Raw genomic sequence first — 21558 nt, 5'->3', positions numbered from 1 at the left:
GGAATTTTCCTTCCTGGATTTCTGGTTAGCTTGCCAACAAGGAAGCTAATTTGGTCATGCTGTGACAGGGAAACCTGGGCATTTCAAACCAGGCTACAGTCCAACAAAATCTATTCACCAAATACCCAAAGCATAGTTAACAATCTCTGTTATTATCTCCAGTAAGAAGGAAACCACTAGAAAAGGTAATTTAGTCGCCCAAGTTTACAATCAGTCCTCACACTAGACTAAGACCCCCTAATATTACGCATTCGGTTCTTATACTTAGAAAACACCTATTTCCGTCAAGAATAAGCAGAGAGATACCACTTCATTAGACTAAAGGCACACAAAATCTCCCGATTGTGAAACACTAAAATAGTAATCTTCTCTGGGCTAACTCCCCTCTTGCTTCACGATTGCTGTACACACTAACCTCCACATAGCAACAGCAACCGAAAAGCTGGAGAGCAGGAAAGAGTTGTCGCCCAGAGGGAAATCTGTTAAAAATCCAAAAGTAAGTTTAGTGGGATAACTGAGTAACATAAAACAAAATCCATGACCAAATATGCTATTCAGAAGGGGAAACCCAGAAAGTTTGGGGTTCAAGTGTCTGGTAGAAAAAGGCAAAGTCTTCCAGTATCTGCAGGTGGGTTGGAAGGTGGAGCAAAGGTGATATTACACATCTGGGTTATTTAAAGACACTGTAGGACCACTCCTTCTAGCATGTTTTCTTAGTACATTCTCCAGGCTGGTTTTAAGCACCTGAGGCAACGAAATATTGTTTGGAGGCATTAATGCATTTTAATAGACCTCACATTCAGGAAGCTTTCCCTGATGTATTCTCTTGCTATTTCTTCTGTCGCACCCTACGTCATCTGGCACCCTGAAAATTCCCATTTCAAGGAGATGGTTAAAAAAAAAAAAAAAAAAAAAAAAAGATTGCCAAGAGGTTTTTTTGTTTTGTTTTAAAAAAAAGTCTTTCACATCAGAAAACGTCCTAACCTCAATTTACTAATGCTTTATTATTTGGTATTTCCTCAGCCTCAGTCAAACTCTACTCATGATCAGCTTCCCATGTTCTCATTCCTATCCCTTGCAAATGAGGACAGGTGTGCATTGTAAATTGTCTGCATAACTATAGCTCCATTTCATCTTTATGAACGGCAGGATAAGGACCCATTTCTCAGAAATTATAGTTAGAAATATTAATCCCTGGATATGGTATTACTGTATCTGGGATGATTTAGGGACAATGAAATCCCTGTGCCATCAAGCTAGTTGATTCTTCTGACGTGAGTGATCCTGCAACTCAATATTCGCTGTGTGCACTCACTGAAATTTAGTCTCCTTTCCTTCCTTGTTCCTTTTCATACCCACCCATGGCAGGGCTTGGCTGATGCGAGGAGTATACCGTCACTTTTTCCAAATATAATTAAGCTCTGTGAATGCAAGATGAAAACTTCTGCAGGAGTACGTTATCCTGAAACTCAAAACTGTTAATCCAAGGGCACCGCACTGGGAGGGGCAGGGACATGAGTTTGTCTTTCTTGGGAGTCCTCCCAGCACAATCTACTTCGGTTCTCATACTTTTTCTAGCTCAAAATCCACTTTCACTTTACAGCGAAAATATGTTTGAGCTAAAGGTGTTTCTGCAGAATTGTGGTGACATGCTGGTCTGCAACTTGCTCACGCTTTTACTCACATTTAAATGTCACTTAGTACACTACTTTAAAAGTCCAGACACTTTGCTCTATCATGTCTCAGTAATCTAAACGTTCTTAAGATCCCAGCAAAAAGTGGAGGCATTAAGAAAACAGGAATCACCCACAGGCTCCACTGGAAGCACGCTAAATATTTTGGTGCCACTAAGAGCTGAGCCATTCTTTGCAAGCTTACCTATACAATCAAAAAGCAGCTTTAGATTCAAAGTGTAAAACAAATATGCAAATATTTATTTAATATATATATATGCATATATAAATTATATAAAATAACTCCATATATAAGTAATTTCAAAAAAATATGCAAACATGCATATTTATTTGGGCCTATTTCCCAGATACTTTTGCTGAAGCCATAATCTGAGAAAAAACTTACGGGCACAGCCACTGATTTTATATGGATTTAAATCAGAGAGGTACACAACTACTACTCTAAGGCCTGTAAGGAAACACTGAACCTACTCATTTGCCTTTCTGTTGTCAGTGGTGACCTTCTGCATCCTGGATGTGGCTGTTCTCCTTTGCATGAAAGCAGCTGCAACTCCAAGCAACAGACTCAGCCCTTCATAGTGAACCAGGCTCCCGTTTCACTGGGCATCACTTGTGCAAATCAAGTTTTTCTGGAAGAGGATGGATAAAATGAAGGTGGGAAAGGTATCAGAAAGCAGAACAAGAAAAAAGAATAATGCAAATTGACAGTGAGTGTTCAGAACTCGGGTAATTAGCAGAAAGACAAAAAGCTTTCCTATCTTATTCTAAGTAGAGGCCACATCCAGTGTACCCAGCACAACCCTGCCTGAGCGTAGCACAGATTTCAAGATGTACCGTAGCCAATACGAAGTGATACAGCTAGTTGGAAACTGCCAGCATCCCAGCTTATTTACCCTTCAAAATTTCATTGTCGGCCCTCAAGACATCGACATTTAAGAAGCACTGAGGCATGGTGGACAAACTACAGAGGAGGATTTGTGCTGCAACAGGGGAAAAAATCCTAGACAGGAAACTTAAGCAAAGCCCAGCAGCACAACTGAGCTCTGTCAGTACTACTTAGTTACTTATTTGTAAACCAGACAATCCATGGCCCTTCCTTGTCATCTGCTGCATATGGAAACTCTTGTGTGTTCTGAGGAGTGCTTTAAATGCTCAAACCGTCAGCCTGATTTGAAATTTGGGGAAAAAATACACATTGCTGGAGAGCACGTTATTTATCACTGAAACATCACATAGTGACTCTCAACTGTGTATCACTGGGTGCTTTTTCAGGTTACCTCTGTTTCCGTGAAACACACCAGTAGTCTCCAATGTTTGTAATCTCAAACTTTCTAATAGCACAAAATGCGTGCTTAAGCAAACACCACCTGAGAGACCAGCTTTTTTAACGTACCCAGTAGCATAAATCACATTTCCAGATTACACACACAATTTTCCATGTAAAATGGTTATGATTTAACAGAAAAACTTATTTTTAGCTTAAGGCGTTCTGGCAGCTGGAGATGCAGATTTGTGGCTATTTCTAACCACTAAACATGCATGGGTTACAGCACAGAGTTGTCTGCTATTTAGTTTTTAATTTAGAGAACTAATTAGTTGGATTTACTGTCTTTAGCATCCCTTACATTTCGCTTAAGGAGAAATAGATGAGCCCTGCATGTCAAGTCAAGCCCAAAAAGAAAAAATAACTTCAGCACAAGGGCATGCCCAGTGGGAAACACCTTAGATGTAGCAATAGATTCAAATCTTGCAGCAAAAAATACGTGTCGCTGCGTAGAGAAGAGACAGGCAGATCCCTCATGTAGCTGAGATGCAGATCATCCAGTGAGTATAAAACTTCCCTAGCAACATTTCTGCTTATGGGAGAGAGGGGTATTCTGATCAGCTAGATTCCAGATCAGAATAAAGGAAAATATAAAAGAGCTTTGTAGCAAAAACTAAAGCGACAACACTTTCCAAAACGTGAGCATGAAGTTAGACATATGCCACAGACATGAAGACAGTTTTCAGTACATGCAAGAGGTAATGAGGATTGGAAGTTCAACGGGAAGCAGTCAAGGTGGCATGGCTGGATGACTACAGAGAAACTGACACAACCGTTCTCATGAGAATTAATATTTTCCTCTGGCTGGTGGAAATACCCTGTGCCATCACGCACAACACAGCAGCAAACATTTTAGAATTTCAAGTATTGAAAACATTAATAGTTCAGGAACACGTTCTTCAACAAAAATATAAGATCTGTAACTACACTTCGTCAGCAGCAGTGTATCTTTCAGCTGTGGGATGAAGAGGCCTTCCAGCCACAAGGTTGGTTTCGGAGCATTTCAGTTGGCAACCAGGCCAGCAGCAACCTGCACAAAAGCCAGCTCACTTGGAACTGCTCACTCCCTTTGCAGAGGCCCAGTAGCATAACGCAAGGTGGGGTATTTCAAGATTTCTTCACTCTTACGTTATTATTTGAATGTAATAATAATTACATTATTATTGGGTGAAACCCGTTTCACTGCTCATAGAGCGCTCCCACCATCATCCAGCTCATGGATGTCCAAGACCATTCCGCTGCCTTGATGCTCATCTCACTTAAGTTTTAAAAATTCACTCATTGGGAAATCCAGAGGACTTCAAACCTGCAGTTCTCATGCAGGTGAGCCACTCTCCCTCCCTAGAGCCATCAGATCCTCTTCTGAGGACACGGCCGAGCAGAGCAGACCAACGTCACAGCACCCTAAGTGCCCTTCTTGTTAATTCTTGAGCTCCTTTCCACTTTGCCCACCGCCACAGCCCCACTCACTTGTCCCAGGGCTGACCCTCCTGGAGAACGTCCCCCCGCTTTACTCCCCTTTTTCTCCCAGTTCCCGCTGCAGGGGAGCTGCCTCCTGTCAGCGGCTGCATCCTACTGCTTGGCTGCTCTCAGTTGTCAGAAACGTTGGCCACTTCTACACTGCTGCTTCTGGGTGGGGTACGTACATGACTCAAGCTCACTACTTCTCCTATCTTTGTGAGGGCAAATGTAAAACTTCTCAGCTATGATAACACAAGGTGGAAAGATAGAACAGATCCCAATGTCCCAGTAAGAACTGTGCTCTAGAATACCTCTAGCATTCTAGATGCAGAATACTCCCCCCTGTTGCTGTTGGATTCCCTCTGAACAGCACAGGTTGCAACAGGTCACTGCACTTAACCAAGAACAGACACTGAAGTCCCAGGAAAGGCTAAATAGAGATGGAAGAAATATTCCATCTCATAAAGTTATTGAAGGAGACATTTACACGTTAGGGCTTTTGGTTTGGCTCTGTTCTAGGGTGTAAGCAGTGACTATAAAAATGCTGCATTTTTACTCAACAAATCTTGTTTCCTGCTTAGTCACTACACCACAGCAAAGTCTGTATTTGATTAGCAGAAGCAACAATATTCAAGCAAATCTAACACAATCAGTTTTATGGAACTAGTTCTGGTTTCACTACGAAGAAAGCCATACCAAAATTTATTTTTTCTCTGCAGCAACTGAAAGATTGCTGTGTTCTTCCCCCTTTTGTGTAGTTACGACATGATAGCCACTGCTTTTTAAGCGATAACAAAGATAAATTATCTCAGGAGATTCACTTACACGCTCCATTTTGGGCCTCCCATGAAGTCAAGACCTTCCAACCAGCCTGCAGTGAAGTTACCTTACCTAAGTTTTAGGTACAGAAATCTTGCTTTTCACTTGGGAATTAGCAATGCATTAATTATCTGAACTCAGATGCTTAAAACAAAGTGTTTTAACCACATCAGAGATGAAATAATGGCAAGAGAAATTAGAAAGGCATTAAGAACAGTCCAAGCCAAACCGTATCCAGCTTTATTAAAGGTACTTTTCATAAACAATCATGGTAATTTAGGCAGGACATGGGCTACAATCTGCAACATTTTACAACAACTGTCAAACTCCCCTCCCTTCATGGACTACCCAAACGTAAAAGTTGCTATAAAACCGAAGAATCTTCATTTCATACTTGTAGAGGGAAAAGTTTAGAGTGAGGGTGGACACTTTCACATTTAGCATGTTGTTTAACAACTCTTCACAAATCTACCCTGACTTTGAGAAAAATTAAAACTGCAGATTTCTTAATCTGAAGATCCACAATATAAAAGAGGAAATGCAGCTCCTTTTAGAGCTATTATGTCCCAAATTAGACACCACAAGTCCAGGATCACCTGACAATGCATTTAGAGTGGCAAGTCCCAAAATGCCGTTTTTGCTGTATTTCGGAGTGATAGGCTCTAGGCAAAAACTGAGGACACGAAAGGGAACACAGAGGGCAATACAAACTGCAGTTGGAAGTTGGCAACAGGCGTCTTGGGAGCTTCAACGTTCACTCTGATGCACTTCACGAAACAGACGTGCAGCATTAAGGAAACCCTTCCCCCTTTATTCAGGAAGAGCCCTTCTTCCAAAAACTGGGGAGGGGGTAAACTTTTACTTTTAAAATTTAGGTTCCAAGAAATAGACTAAGTGACATTTGTCCCCACTGCCCCCCCCCTCAAAACACAACAACGAAGCGGTCTGTGTGCTAACAACATAGCTTAAAAAAAAGTAAAACAAAATTCTGCATTGTTATAAAACTTGATAAAAAATAGTATTTCAAACTGTACAGTCACCAGAAGTACACAGTTATCAAAAATTCACACATTTTACTTGGCATCACCAGCACCTTCGGCTTTCTGTGCCTAAAAGAAAAAGGGGGAACTGGTCAATACACACCACACACTTGCACCAATTCTCTGAACAGAAGAAATCTATCTGGGCCGTACCACTGTAATTCTTAGCAGAATGAAATCTAACATTCAAAGGAGTGCAAAAGGCAACCTGGAGTTGCTTTATGAAGTGCTAACTTTATGCGATTTTAGAACAAGGCAGAAGAATAACTTTTCCAACAGCAACTCCAACTAGCGAACAGAAAGCATTAACTCGTTACCGACTGGGCAACACAGCCCTCTGCATCCGTGGACATACTGTTAATGTCACAAGCGACAGGTCTAAATACTCAAGCAGTAACTCATCTTCATTAGCACAAGCCTAGACCTGCCTTTGTTTGATAGGGAAAAAATTAATTTGCTGCTGTAACTCAAGGTGCTAGACCTGCTGTTATACCTGGTCTGTTTTGGCATCTCCGTTTTCTGCAGGGTTGTTTCCCTCCTTGCCAGCATCAGCTTTCCCCTTCTTTCCCTTGGGCAACTTCTCGCTCTTCTGTCAAACACAAGATGACACACACCATTACAATTACCAACATCCACTCATGAAGCCACAGGAATCCAAAATCTAGCATGGTAAAATCAACATTGGTTGTTGGCCTGAACGGAACACAAGCGTTCACGTATTCAAGAGATCGACACCAACTGAGAAGGGTCTTCTTGTATTTAATCGCTCTTTAGTATTTTTTTATTCAAGTTTTGTAAAATACAGAAGTTTTCACTGCAACTTTATAGAAGTGACGATGCAGCTGGATTTCAGGACTAGATACGCTTCGAAGTTCTGTCAACAGACAAATCCAAATCTCGTAACCTATTTTTCTCTTGGTAACAGCACAAACACAACTCACCTTTGGAGCTGCCTTTTTAGGTTTAGGCTCTGGCTTCGGAGGGGCGGGTTTCTGTTAAGTAAAAAAAGACTCTTGTATTATTAAAATTATTTTTAAAGAGGCATTTCTTTTTACTGTTCAACCCCAGATGGTTTATTTTTAGGAAAGCAAATTGAAACATTTGAAATCGAAGCACTTACTTGATTTGTCAGTTGCTCAGCCACTCCCATAACACTACACAATGGGGCAGTTTGTTAAGCTAATAACTTTCTTTCAGCTGAACAATGCGTCTCTCCAGAATACCTACAGTTCCCACACAGATGCAGCATTTAATACTCGAGCCTAAAGCTATTAAATGTTGTGACATCTCTGCTCAGCACGAGAATACTCACAGCAGATAACCTCGCCGATCTCCGTTGTGGCTGTTTGAAAAGAGAAATTATTTAATTTAACGTCATGAAACGTAAACTATCAAAACACACAAAGTCTCATCTCAAAGTAATAAAATCCCAGGAGCAATTTCTAAGTTTTTTAGTTCACTTTTTTTTTTCCCTTTCTCAAGGAGCACAAGAATATCCTGTTTACACCGCTCCTAATAATAACTAACAATAGTTAAATAGTTTTTTCATGCTTCAGCCCAGAAGACGCAGCTAACGCTTGGAAGGGCCGCTATGGATTGGGAGCAATCCCCGTCTCCTCGAGGATCTTTCTGACAATCGAGCTGAACCTTGCCTTCCAACACTTCACAACCCAACTTCGGCGAAAAACACCCAACTTCTTACCTCATCCTTAACTTTGGCCTTATCGCCCTTGGTATCTCCTTCAGCCTAGAGCGTGAAAGAGAAGCGGAGGCAACAAGTTAACGGGGGCGCGCTCGCTCCTAACGGCTGCGGGGGGAGAGGAGGCGGGGGGGCTGCCGAGCCCTGGGGGCTCTCCCTAGGATTTAGGAACTACGAGGAGGCCCCAACAGGCTGGGGGGGGGCTCCCTTTAAGCCAAACTGAGGCGGAAACTCAGCGCCCCCCCCTTCCCCTCCGCCAGCAGGAGGCGGGGGCCGAGCCGCCCCCTCAGCGAGGCCCCGCTCCCCCCCCCCTTCCCCTCCCCTCACGGGTTTTGGCGGCAAAGCCCCTTCCCGCCCTCCGCGCTCCTCTGAGGGGAGGGGAAGCGGCTCCCCCCCTACCCCCCCCCCATCCTCCTCCTCCTCCTCCCCCCCCCTTTTTTCCCCTCAGGCCCCCCCTTCCCGCCAAAACCAGCCGGATCGGACCGGCTGCGCGCGCTCGCGCCCCTCCCCTCCCCTCAGCCGTTAGAGCGAGCGCGCGCGCGGCCGGCAACGGTCCCGCCGCCCCGCCCCCCCCCTCCTTTTTCTCCCCCCCCCCCCCTTCCTCCTCCTCCTCCTCCTCCTCCTCCTTTCCCTCAGCGCCCGCCGGGGCCTCCGCTCGCGCGCGCCGCCTCGCAGCCGTTACCGCCCCGAAGGGAGGGGGGGGCGGGACTACGCGCCTCAAACTGCCCCCCCACAACCCCTCACCGCCCCCCCCCCCCCCTCCGGTGTGTGTGTGTGTGTGTGGGGAGGGAGGGAGGGGAGGCCCCCGGTGTGAGGGGGGGGGGGGGAGGGAAGAGGGAAAGGGTCCCGGTGCCCCGGTGCCACGTACCTTTCTCTTCGGCATGGCTCCGGGCGGCGTGTGTTGTGTGTGTGTGTGTGTGTGTGTGTGTGTGTGTGTGAGGGGAGAGCGAGCGAGAGGAGCGCGCTGGGCGGCGTGAGGGGGCGGAGGGAGGAGGAGGAGGAGGCGGAGGAGTGAGGAGGGGGGGGTGTGTGAGGGGGGAGCCGGGCTCGCTCGGGCCGGGGCGGCGGCGGTGAGGAGGAGGAGGAGGAGAGCGGGGGAGGGGTGAGGGGGGAAAAGCGGGGAGAGGCCGGCGGCGCGGAGGGCAGGCAGGAAGGCAGGCGGGAGGGCGGGCGGGCGGCGGGGCTGCCTCCCGGCTCGCTCCGCTGGCTGCCGACCCCACTAATTTGAATCGGGTGTTTATAAAGTTTTATATAGAGCCGGACGCGGCCCAACCGGTTCCAGCCGGATCCCCGCCGCCCCGCCCGCTCATTGGCCAGCGCGGGTCACGTGGCTGGTAGCGATGGGGAGGGGAGTGTGTGGGGAGGGGGGGGGCCGCCAGGGGAGGGAGCCGCTGAGGCGGCGCGCGCGCAACTGGGCCTCGAGCCCCCCCCCCCTCCCCTCAGCCCCCCCCCCCCCGCTCCCTCCTTTCCCTCCCCTCACGGAGCTCCGCGGCCGCCGCCTGCCCCCGCGCCCGGCCCCCGAGAGCGGGAAGGGCCCTGGGGAGGGGGCGGTGGAACAAAATCATAATAAATAAATAAATCGGGAAGGGGGGAGGGCTCGGAACTGCAGCGACGCAACAGGGTTTGTGTGTGTGTGGGGGGGGTGATGTGGGGAAAAGGGGCTTCCCCCCCCCCCCCGGCTCCGTGTGCAGGTGAGGGGAGCTGTTCCTTCAGCACCTCCGCGGCCTCTTCGTCTTCATCCTCCTCATCCTCATCCTCCTCTTCTTCCTCCCCCTCCTCGTCCTCTTCCTTCTCTTCCTCCTCCTTCCTCTTCCTCTGCTGCCGCCACCCCGCTGCCCGGCTGGAAAATGGGCGTTAGCACTCCTCTTTTCCTGTGAAAAACAAAAAAATAAAATAAAAATAAAAGGAGGGGAGAGTTGAGGCCAAAGCTGAAGGAAAGGAGGATAAAGCAAAAAATAAAATGGAAATAGCAGGACATTGCCCACTAAGCACAGGTGGGGGAAGTTGGTGCCTGCTGCTTGCCCTGAGGGAGCCACAAAGCTGGGCTCCCCCCCAGCCCTTCCTCACACCTGGGCACAGGCACCAAACGTTTGCTACAAAGCCAATTACAAAATATTCCCCTCGGTCCTGCCCCAGCTTCTCACCTTTAATTGAATCTCATCCAGAAGAGCAGCTTGACAAGCACGCTCCCCCTTCCCCACCAGGTAAGCTCTCAGGCTGTTTCCAGACCTCACACACAAGAGCGCATTCCCCCAGCTGTGCTGATTTACAACACCCTCACCATATAAACACGAATTAGGAGGCTGAATTCTCACTGCCAGCAGCCTGTAGCTCATTCCACAACTGTCATTTCAGGACTGACTGGAAAGCTGCACTCCTGAAAACTCAGTTTGCCTTTGTAACTTACCACAACCTCTAAGGAAGCGAGGTTGACAGGGAAAGTTTGTATTTCACTGGAATAACTGATGCAGGGAGAATCAAACTCAGAGGTAACAAGCCTTTTTCCACTGCTTGATGAACTGACACCCTCTTCCTGCCCCCCCCAACAGCAAAAGGCTTTTAGAAAGGCATTAAAACTTTCCCTGCAAGCCTTCTGTAACTCCTAGCCTTCAGTTACCACACCTGCAACAGTTATACCCCTTTTTTGGAAAGCCACCACTGCAGCTTTCATCACCCATAGCATCAGAACAACTGAAAACTTGGTTTTTAAAGGCAAAAAAACATCCTTGGGTAGCACCAATCTCCCTGTATCTGCCTGGCAAAGCAGACAGGAGTGTGCATCTCACGGAGAATAAGAACTATTTCCACAGAGAACTTCCCAAAACGTGCAGACAGACAAAATAAAATAGAGCAGAAGTTGACAGCTCCCTTCATCTTGGCCCCCTTCACCCACGTTACTGTTTGCTTACTTACAGAAGAGGACGTACGTGCACACAGCTCCACTCAGCCAGGTCTCGGGATACCAGCAAATTGCTCACACAACTGCAAAGAGAACACAGCCTTCACATTTTTTCCAGTCCCACAGGAACCAGATGAAGAGCCTGTCACAGGTTAAACGATACACTAGACCTGGATGCCAACTTCATTACACCTAAGGACATGAAGCTCTACCAAGTTTTAAGTGTTCATTTTTTTTTTTTTTTTTAAATAGTTTGGTATGAATATGCTTTATTCACGGTTTGACAATGTAGTTACCCTCTTCACAATCACATTCAAAATGCTGAGTTCGCAGCACTTAAGTCTTTTAAATTTGCATTTTCTCATTTTCACCTGGAGGTTAAAAAAAAGAATACTTTAAAAAACAGCAATAGCTGATACTGCTGCACCTGTACGTGCATCAGTAACAAAAGCAAGACATTTCCTATTATTTTGATTGTAGGGACGGAAACCAGGAAAAATTAAGAGACAGAAACAATCTTGGAAATTATTTAGTCCATCTCCCTGCTAATAGAGAATTGAGAAGTAACACTCCACAGCTGCTCCGGCCACTCCCATTACAATCAGCTATACAGCACTTCTGCATCATTTTGGCTGGGCTCAGAGGCTGGTTTTGGCTCCTGTATTCCTGAACTAAGCCCATCCTCATTCCCCAGAAGCGGATGGTGGATGTTAAGTCACAGCCCCTAGAGGTCTCAGAGGGATTTGGCATACGGCATCCATCCCCTGGTTCAAGCTAACTTCTTTTCCTTTTTAAGCCATGAGGTTAATTCCCAAACAATTGTTTTTCTTTGCCTCTTTGGACCCTCCCCCCCCTCTTTCCCTCAGCATAGTCGGTCTGCTCCAGCTGGGTTTGGAAGCCAGCATTTGGGTTCCCCCCAGCACTGCTGAAAAGGGATCACAGGACCTGACGGAGCTCTGGAGCATCCTTGTTCCTCCTTCATGGCAAGGCTGACAACACCTCGCTTTAGCTTTTTGGAAGCCAAGAGCAGATAAAACCAGCATAATAAGGTGAGGAAAAGGCAAGATGCCTGAAGTAGGCAGGGGAAAGTATCTCTGCCAGTGCTTGGCACAGGGCTCCCTTATACACCAGGAATAATCCTCTCTCTTCAGAAAGGAAATTGGATGGGACAGCAGAGGAAATCTCACAGGAAGATTTGCTACTGAGAAGAATTCAAGCCCAGGCTGATTTAACATGACTGAAATTGATTGCCTGGGCCAATTCACGAGGAGCCCAACAGAATGTGAGGCTCATTTTAGTTAACTTGTCACAAAACCACCAAGCCTCTGAAATACCAAGCAGTGGAGATACAGCAGGGTGCGGGTATTCTCCCTCTATCATGGGGCAGGGAGGCAAGACAGAAGGACGGCATTACTTTCCTCAGCAGCATTCACAGAATTAGGAAGGTTCACAGTACTCTGTCCCTGCCCTTGGACAGTGCCAGTGGGGATGTAAAGTCCAGTAGCAGCCCTGCATCCCCACGGCAGAACCACACCAAGTGAATTCCTCGGGACAGCAGATATTCTCTCTAACACGATTAAAAACTGTCTTCCCAAGAACCACCCAGCACTTATGTCATGCAGACACTGTACACAATCTTTCAAAGAAGTCCGCTCTCTTGTGCTCTAGTGCCTGTAGGAAGCCCTGGATTCTCTCTTCCCGCATGGCGGTGCATTTCTGCAACAGTGTCCGTCGACGCTGAGAGTCTCCATGGGATGCAAAACCCTCCTGCTGCAGCTTCTTTGTCACATAAGCCTGATCCCTTTCCATCTCTTGTTGCTTCCTTTCCTCCATGTAGGAGTCTCTGGCCTTCTAGAGTGAAAAGCAGCAGAGCGTTAGCACTTTACCAGGCCTTTCAGCTCATCTGTGGTGCAGATGCACGGCAGCTTAGGTTATGGAAGAAACAACCTCTGCTCGGCAATCATCTGTAGGGGAAATGAAGAGTGGCTCTGTGTGTGCCTCCCCTACTTCAAGGCAGTCTGCTTGATCAGTTAGAGAAAATATAGGGATATCCTTCAGGACCTTCTCCCCAAGACACACGCCTGCTGAAAGCATTAACTCACAGTTAAAATATATAAAGGTCATGACAGATTGTGGAAAAACCCTCAGATACCTGAATCAGAGAGGGACGGTGTACAAGAGCACTTTCAAACCACAGATGTGCACATAAGCTTGCCAATGTCATCACTGAATCTTTGATCCTATTCATGCAGCAGCTGAAAGGTTTTAGGGGATTCAGAACAATGATCTGTGCAGCAATTCTTCGAGCTGATGATCAGGTATTGAGCTAATAGCTAATCAGCTTGAGCAAAAAAGCAAGAGAATGCTCAACATCCCCAGATGTCTGCAATCTAATAAATTACCAGCTCAATACACAGCAGGATGGGCAGGGGAAAGGTAAAGGCAGTAGCTACCCTTGCCTATTCTTCAAATATTTGAAGTATTTTTGCAGAACATCACTTGAATTTCTTATTGCAGACATCCTACCCTGCAACCCATATCACACACAAAGAAAAACACAACCCACACCTGCATGCAGGTATATTAACTTCTCATTTTAAGAGCAGTCACTATGACACGACCTGACATGCACACACTACGGGGAGTAGTGGCCTTTCAAATTAGAAAGTTGTAATAATTACTCTAATGAGAGCCTGAGCCACTCTTCACCACCCTTTCACTGTGTTCATCTCAGTAGTCTCTGCTCTGGCACTGTAAACTTTAGTTGTGCTGGGAATGAGCATAGAAACACCCCCAGCTAGAGAAAACCCAATGGATTGGTAACAGTCCACTGCTCTAGCTCCATTTGTTAGAAGTGAAAAGATCATCAGCTTGCTCAGAATAAGACTTCTGCCCCAGGACAAAGTGAAATTCTGCCTGTACCTGCTGGCCACCATGTACCAACAGCAGGTTATAGCTGATCTAGAGGCTAAGGGGTGAGGAACTCCCCTGAGCGGCAGGCAAACTGGGAAATGAAGATGGCCAGTAAACAGAAGGAGGATACCTTTATCAAATGCCTCCAAACCATATGTTTTCTGTACTTTGTCCAACCTTCCATCCAGCTGCTTATCCATATAGTAGCTGCCTCCAGCACCCTGAACACAGCAGCACTCTCCCTAAGTAGACACAGCTGCTGGAACCTATTCTGGCTTCTCAGCAAGTCAAGCCCCTAACCATCAAACATCCCCTCCACCTGTGTCAGCTGTTCCAAAAGCTCTGGCTTTGGGCTTTCAAGATTACTTATTTCAAACACAAAAAACCCACCTACTGGTAATCAGCAGTTACTCTGAGTGAGAAGTCCTCCCTTACCAATTCCCAGGTGAACCCAGCAGTCTTCACTGAACCCACTGATTAAGTGGCTTGAATTAAACTCCCTGATTTCGCCCTGTAGCAAATGAGGAGTGTTTACTTGTTCTGTCCTGCCAGAGTTGGAGCAGGGACATACTTCCAGCTGGTGGAGGGGCAATAAGCAACGGAAACAGTGGTGCCTTCAGATACTTTAGTTATTCCTGCAAGCAGAGGAGTCTATACCCATGTTAACGTGTTGTAACAAGGCACACGGGTACAGGAGACACAACAGATCTGGAAATGGCTGCTGCTACTGAAACAAGGTCTTAACTAAACACACTAGATGAGTAATTCCTGTTTCCACTTTGCACAGTCTCACCTGATGTCCAGCACATTGCTGCTGTGCAGATAACTGTGATGAGCTTTCCATCTCCCTAAGGCTCCCTTACCTGTAAAGCACTGTAGTTCATCTGGAACCGAAGGATAGCCTCACACAAGTTCCAAAAAGAATATTCTGGCCACAACACTGACTGAAACACCAGGCATGAATGGGATGTCTGCAGAAGACAAGATTACCAACAGTTTAATCGGCTAGCGAGGGGGAAAAAAAGTCACCAAGATAGAGCTCAATTGGTCAAGCTATGCTGATTTTCACATAAAGATTTCACCCAGCCTGTGTTATCACATTCTACTTAAAATGAAATAAATACCAGCCAGGATAGTTTGAAATCACACACTGCACAGTCTAATTAGTTTGTAATGCTAGGACACCAGTCACCCATTCCTGCAAAATCACCAGCAGAATACTCTCTAATGCTACTCTGGTCTTCAGAGGTATTTTTAATAGCTTAAGCATCACAGATGTACAATAAAACTAAAATAGCAACATTGGACTATCAAAGGCTGTGTTAAGGGAATAACACATGAACCGAGGATCAAGACGTGACATTTATGCCATTCATCAAATGACATCTCGTGATATCTCTCACTGCCCACTCATGGCATTTAAACTGCTTAATCAATTTAGGAGTTGTGGTGTGCCGCAGATATCCTAGAGCTGAAAGATGTTAAGTTGAAACTTGAAAGCTTTTTTTTTGTTGCCACTAAGTCCCTCAACGTTTCAAGTAAATGTATTCCTGTGACCATTATTATGAAATCTAACACTTAAAGAAACACATGACTCAAAATTGTAATGCTAAAGGAAAAGTCTCAGAGTTGATACTATGCAAAAACACTGTAAAGACAGTTTCTTTGACATCACAGAATCACCCTGAATAGTCCAATTTCCCCCTACTATGGAACCATCAGGACTCACATAATTGCTACTGAAAGGAAATGTGTACCAACGCTTTGGTCTGTGAGCTGGCAAAGCAGGAGCACAAGCGCACGTTCTCCTCTGCTGCTTGTGCCATAAACCATGGCACAGGAGAGGGGCATCCCACCAGCCATGCTCACAGAACATCAGCTGGCTCAGTAACGCCTCACAAGTTACATAAAAGCTCAGGACTCTGCCAGGACTACTAGCAATAGAGCAAGAGAAATGTTACTTTGCAGTACTGACGCCCACCAATTCAGGGTAAACGTGCCCAAGAATATGGCAAAAGGGAGGGGAGGGGTGCCTTGGTAGGCAATCGCAGCTGAGGCCAGACAGCTTCTGCAAACTTGCCAATTAAATTGGAATAGGAACATTTGATGTGGTTGCTTGAAGGCAATTGTTTTTTGGCTTCAAACTGCACACGTAAAACGTAACTTCAAGTAATGCAGCTCGACTCAAGTGTTCTCCCACAAAGTTTGTGTTACAAACCATTCAAAAATTGCCTACCACAGGAGAGAGAGAAATGGAAGCAGCTTTGAACACCGCAACTCCAAATCCATGAACTTTACCTGTGCTAAGAAGTTTCTACATTTTAGCTTAACAGCCCAGTCATGCTGATTTAACTTTGCTGTCCTTAGAACCTATCCTGATTGTGTCTTATTTCACTGCCAAAGTCAAATAAACTTCTGAAATGGTGCAAAGTTAGTCCCATACATTAAAAGGTTATATCTTCAGTACCTACAGCTGCTGACATGTGACAAATGCCACTCCCAAGGTTCTAGAAACCCTTTCTGGAATTTCTTCATCCCAGGAAATACTGGCAGAGAGCCTTCATCATCGTCACACCTGGAGTCAGAACACTCTCTGATGCAAAGATGGAGTATTTTATGGAAAAAACAAAAACTTTACCTGCCAGAGCAAGAAATCACTTAACCGGACCTCTCCGGAGGTTCGAATCAGGAGGTCTGGGTCAGGGGAGTTGCTGGTGTACAGACACTTATCAAGCAACGATTCAGACACATCACTAGAAGACAGATGCATCCCATTAGAATCACTTTCCTGAGCCAGTGGAGGTGTCACTACTAAATCAGAATTACTATGCAACTTTATAAACTCAGGACTGCAGATTAAGATTGTGTGGCTGGGACTGAACCACAGCCAGTCATCAGCTTGCTGACAGACACTGCTATCTGCTCCACAGGCTACTCCAAATGCTCTTTCAGCCCCCAGAGCATCCTCTAATGCTCTTTAGAGCATAAGAGCAGTAGGAACAGGCTGTGGAGACTTCCATCTGGAGCATAGAGCTAACTACTCCATCTTCTCTAGGGCAGAGGAACAGTTTAGTATTTGTGATTTATCTGTTGTTTGACCTCACAGCTAAAACTGCCAACTGAGCAGCCCGGCGTTGCGGCACGAAGTCTGTCTTCACACTTCAACTTAAGACACAGACCTTTTCTTCTGGTGTGGCTGTGTATCTATCACCACGGTAATTGAAATAACAAAAAAACAAACATTGCATAGTACCTTTAAGTCATTTGCTCCAGTCAGACTGGTTTAATAAGATCTATTTAAAAGCCACCTGGTTTCTGGGAGGTTATTGATAAAGCACAGGAATCAAGACAGACAGTTTTAATCCATGAAGCATCACATAGAAAAACCAGAGTTACCTGGGTTCAAGCAGCCCTTGCTCCACGCCCCATGCCATCTCCCTGACAGCATTGCTGATTTCATGCCTTGATGTGTATGCAAAACAGACATTTAGAAAGCACCTGAAAAAAGAAGTCACAAAAACTTAAAAGTAGAGGTCCAGCAGGTGACAAATAGACGATGTACAGCACTTGTGTGTGCTTGTAGGACAAAGAAAGAGGTATTGTGTTTGACAAGTACTCAGCCTTCAAGGAGAAGAGGAGAGCACGACATACCAGCTACTTTGACCCATACATCACTTACTTGTTGTAGTTCCTGGTTGCCAGCACAGCTTGGGCAATCAGTTCCTGAATATCCAAGGGCAGAAGTGGCAGGTCTCCGAGGACACGGATACACACACCGTGTTTCTTCAGCTTCTCCCTACACCCAACAAAGAGAGTGAGGACTGCAGCAAACAGATCAGCCCCTGTTTGCCTCGTGTAACAGCCACCAAATGAAAACAGCAGGCACATTGCAGGCAAAGCTTCAGCAAAAGTGAGAATTAGAAATAAGCATAATGACCAGGTGTGTCAGGTGTTCAGAACTGGCTTAGATTTGTTCATCCCAAACCATTCCCTGAAGGGAAAACGATCATTCCCCATGAAGTTACCTCAGGTTCAGACATTACCAAAGGGCCAGGTAACAATCACAAATTAGGCATGCCTACCTAAAGTTAGGAAGATCCACACGTGTAAAACTTAAAATAAAACCACAGACTCTAGGCAACTAACTAATCAAACATACAGAACACAGAATTACTGATGATCACCCACAGAACAGCACAACTATTCCTGGCCTATCACTGATGAAGAGGCCACGCTGGCTAGGAAACAGGGAAACGCCTCTTAGAGTCGTGGTGTACTGCAGTGCTCAGACAGAGCTCAAGATCAGGACTCCCAGTGCACAAACGAAGCAGTGTGCACCAGGGAGTCCTCTCCCTCCCTTACTTCCAGTTGTGCCTTCTCACTGCCCTACCAATTTACCTCAGTCAGATAAAGCACCTTTCCACACAGCACTTTTCTCATCTGTCAGGCATGGGCAAACAAACACCACCAAGTTACTGTGCAACAGAGCGCTGCAACATCTGCAACTTCCCTCCCTGCTCACTCAAGTCCGTACTAGTTCCATCAACACACACACTGTGAACTAGCTCTCCAGCTCCAAAGTGACTTAACACACCATGTGCCCACATGTGGAAGCCTCAAGTTGAGAGATTTCTCTTAATGATGATCTGCTTTTGTTTCACCCTGTAGGAAAGAGACGTGAGAGGGTTCTTACTGTTCCTCCAGCAGGCGGCTAAATTTCTGTCTTGCCAGATCCATTAGGCCATCCACCTCCTCCTTGGAGCGCTTGAAGTTCTCAATGCTGAAGGCATAAACAGTCACCTCCCGAATACCCAGGTTTAAACACCACCGCAGCGTCTGCAAGAGGACAAAATGTAATTAAAAACACAAGTCAGATAAACAGACTCCGGTAATCAGACAGCTCAGCAAGACTCATGTTCTCAGCTGCTAGAACCTTCCTGCAGTTTCCCACTGCGCTAAGACTGATCAAGAGAAACAACCCTCAAGAGCTGACAATTCCTACCTTGCCTTTTCAAAGAAACTCAACCTGCATCACAGAATTAAGCTTCAAATGTGCAAGACAGACATTTTAAATGAGCATAAAACAGGGGAAAAACTAGGAGATCAGAATGACTCTGCAAGACACCCGTAAGAGAGCAAGCCAAAGTCAGCCCCCTGATGACATCAGCTGCAAGCACAAGGCCTGACTCGTCAGAGAAGGGCCAGAACACATCAGTAAAGCAGCAAACAAAGCCGGCTGATGAACACATCTCAGACTTTCAACACAAGTCAGAGGCAGCAAACATCCTTCCCACCTGCGCCAGCTTATCAAAGCCTTGCGAGTGTCCCTGCTGCCTCTCCACGTGACACTTCTGGGCATAACGGCGATTGCCGTCCATGATGAAGGCAACATGCTTGGGCATCGGACCTGCCTAGAAAACAAGGACAAACAAAACAGAGCAGAAAGCTGACATCTTGCATCGCAGAGCGTAGCCCCACCATTCCTGGTAGCACCCCACACTGCTAGGAGTGCAGCGGGTTTCTCACAGCTGAAAGATAAAGATGCTAATCACCTCTTTGGTAATCCCAGCTTAGTGTCCCTCTAAAACCTCTCAGTATGGACAATTGTCTAAGCCTAAAAGCAACCTTGCCCTCCCCATTTCTGTTTCGTGACAGAGAACTGTAGCACTTCAGAGGCACAAGAGCACTGCCACCACAGCTGCCTCTCTGCAGGTGCAGGGGAAGGTGCACTGAGCTTCATGGTGCTGTGGTTGCAAGTGTTTTTATTTCAGATTTCAGGGGCATTTTCACAGACACAATTAACTTCGGTGAAGAACCAGTGAGGCCATGAGACCTTCTCCCCTTTAAGACTAGTAACTCCCTCCCAGTGACCTCAGTAGGCCTGCAGAGAGACCCTTTGAAAAAAGGACAGCAGCACTAGTTCTAAAACTCTGCTGAGCCAGGACAGAATTTCCCTGGAGCTGCTGGGTTATTATTCCAGCCAGGAGAAACCCAGCTTCATATCTTGGATCATAACCCACCATTTCACTGTTTTCCCTCCTCCCATGACTACCTTCACCAGCGAGGGCACAAATCGTGGAAGCCTGGGAGTGTAAGCTCATTATTGGCAAGCACTGCCTGCAGACCTGCTCATTTGCAAGACTAAGCTTAAGTAATTTTCCATCCCCGAACGCTGCTTAGGGATGTACATCCAGTGCCAGCATTAATATGCACCCTTGCTAGCAACACTACCTTCCTACAGCAGATCGGTCACAGAGATAGCTCCACTTTGAACCACGATGAGCCTGCTAATTGCTGACTACTGCAGGTAACCGAAGTTCACTCCTTACCTTAATTACGTTGGCACAGAATCTCTCTATGATGGTCAGCTCGCCTTCTCTGATCCACGACATGTCTTACCAAGAGCTCCTGTTCTTTTTCAGAAGACGGGGGGAAGATGAAAATAAAAGGGTTAGAGGTACAGAAGATTCCATCTGAGCCCAAAGCAACACTGCATGCAATCACCTGGGAAAAACAAGGAGCTGTTTTGGAGACCTTTTTGTCACCTGCATGAGCGCTTGGACAAGCGAGCAATGGGGGAAGCGAACAGCTCAGAAACGAGCTCTGGAATTTTCCAGCTCCGTGCCAACAGACTTGATGCTCTACTGGTTTGCTGCCGGGCTTCTTCTGCTTCTTCTTGCAGAAATAGCCGGTGAGATGGTACACACCCACATTGCACCAGACTAAGCACAGAGCAATGATCCCAAACTGACCTGCGGTGCTTTGGTGCTGGAAACCCTTCAAACTGACATCACCAACCACCCTGCTCTGTCACCACTAAGATTTCTTCTCCCTCACAAACATAGAATTTCAGCCTTAAGAGCTCTAAAAACAGTTTTTTTAACCACATCACCCACTCATCAAACACTAGTACCTGTTTTAAACTAACAAAATACAAGAGCCTGCAAAACTCCCAAATTTGCCTTCATTTCTCTGAACTTGGAGCCCTGAGAGAGGTGGGCACAGCGATTCTGAGGAGCACTGCAGGGTCAGAGCCCAGACCCACCCACCCATCCCCCAGCGAGGAGCAGGAGCAGCCTCAAATCGTACTGACAACACATTTTCTACGTGCGCCTTCTCCACCTGTGCCCTCAGGAAGGGGTGCGCAGCCACAGATGCAACCGCAAAGCATTCAGGCGAGGCCAGGCCGCACCTCGGGCTCTCCCTGACAGCTCCCTGCCCTCCCTGGGGACAACCCGGGCTAAAAACACCCCCTCCCCCTCCTCCCCCACCACCGCCCGCTAACAAAACCCAACCTTCTGCCACTAAAACCTCACCCAGCCACCTCTAGAAGCGCTCCCCACCAAGAAGCCGCCTGTCTACGAGCCAGGAGCACCGGGGGGGGGGGGGCGCCGAGAGCTCACCCCCACGGCCTCAAAGCAAGGCCGGGAGGCCCCGGGCCCACCCCCACCGTGAGGGGAGACCCCATGCGCGGAGCGAGGCCCGGCCTGCAGCGGGGCCAGCACCGGGAAGGAGGGGGCAAGAACCCCAAGAGGCGGCTCCCCGGGGCCTGAAGGGCCTCCCCGCTCCCTTTTGTCCCCGTTTTTCCCCTCCTCGTCCCCCGTTTTCCCCTCAGGGCCCCCCCGGTGACCGCCGGGCCCCCCCCTCCCTCCGTTACCTCGCCCGGCGGCGCCGCCGCTGCCTCCTCAGGAGGGGGCCGCGCCCTTCCG

At 46.9% G+C, this 21558-nt stretch overlaps 2 protein-coding genes across 5 annotated transcripts; both read right to left on the bottom strand.

Moving 5' to 3' along the window:
• Window positions 1-5510: 5510 nt before the first annotated feature.
• Window positions 5511-9317, bottom strand: HMGN2 (high mobility group nucleosomal binding domain 2). The gene is made up of 6 exons (XM_082777469.1): window positions 8906-9317; window positions 8041-8085; window positions 7651-7680; window positions 7280-7330; window positions 6832-6927; window positions 5511-6407 (listed from the first exon to the last, which is right to left on the bottom strand). The coding sequence occupies exons 1-6, from the start codon at window positions 8918-8920 to the stop codon at window positions 6372-6374; spliced, it is 273 nt and encodes a 90-aa protein (XP_082633595.1). The 5' UTR covers window positions 8921-9317; the 3' UTR covers window positions 5511-6371.
• A 245-nt stretch (window positions 9318-9562) lies between these two features.
• Window positions 9563-21558, bottom strand: DHDDS (dehydrodolichyl diphosphate synthase subunit). 4 transcript variants are annotated; one of them, XM_082777463.1, is made up of 10 exons: window positions 21507-21558; window positions 20179-20262; window positions 19144-19260; window positions 18543-18685; window positions 17529-17645; window positions 17246-17347; window positions 16488-16602; window positions 14713-14820; window positions 10951-11019; window positions 9563-9908 (listed from the first exon to the last, which is right to left on the bottom strand). In XM_082777463.1, exons 2-9 carry the CDS (start codon window positions 20239-20241, stop codon window positions 10981-10983), a joined length of 804 nt encoding a protein of 267 aa, XP_082633589.1. In that variant the 5' UTR covers window positions 20242-20262; window positions 21507-21558; the 3' UTR covers window positions 9563-9908; window positions 10951-10980. The 4 variants fall into 4 exon arrangements, with proteins under 4 accessions (XP_082633589.1, XP_082633586.1, XP_082633588.1 ...); XM_082777460.1 differs by lacking the exons at window positions 9563-9908; window positions 10951-11019 and adding an exon at window positions 11028-12787; XM_082777462.1 differs by lacking the exons at window positions 9563-9908; window positions 10951-11019 and adding an exon at window positions 11028-12787 and having other exon boundaries at window positions 20179-20257; window positions 21507-21528.

Source organism: Aythya marila (genome assembly GCF_965140915.1).
Source record: "Aythya marila genome assembly, chromosome: 22".
Taxonomy (NCBI): Eukaryota; Metazoa; Chordata; class Aves; order Anseriformes; family Anatidae; genus Aythya; species Aythya marila.
Note: the sequence above shows the minus strand (reverse complement) of the source record. Positions and strands in the feature narration are given on the sequence as shown.

Excerpts from the sequence above, each read along its gene's own strand:
- DHDDS (XM_082777460.1), bottom strand. The coding sequence starts at position 20,241 with ATGTCGTGGATCAGAGAAGGCGAGCTGACCATCATAGAGAGATTCTGT. Across the intron at positions 18,686-19,143 it reads GCTTTGATAAGCTGGCGCAG|ACGCTGCGGTGGTGTTTAAA; the intron begins GTGGGAAGGATG and ends GTCCTCTTGCAG. Across the intron at positions 16,603-17,245 it reads CAAGGGCTGCTTGAACCCAG|TGATGTGTCTGAATCGTTGC; the intron begins GTAACTCTGGTT and ends TCTGTCTTCTAG.
- HMGN2 (XM_082777469.1), bottom strand. Across the intron at positions 7,681-8,040 it reads AGGCCAAAGTTAAGGATGAG|CCACAACGGAGATCGGCGAG; the intron begins GTAAGAAGTTGG and ends CTTTTCAAACAG. Across the intron at positions 6,408-6,831 it reads GAGATGCCAAAACAGACCAG|GCACAGAAAGCCGAAGGTGC; the intron begins GTATAACAGCAG and ends TTTTTCTTTTAG.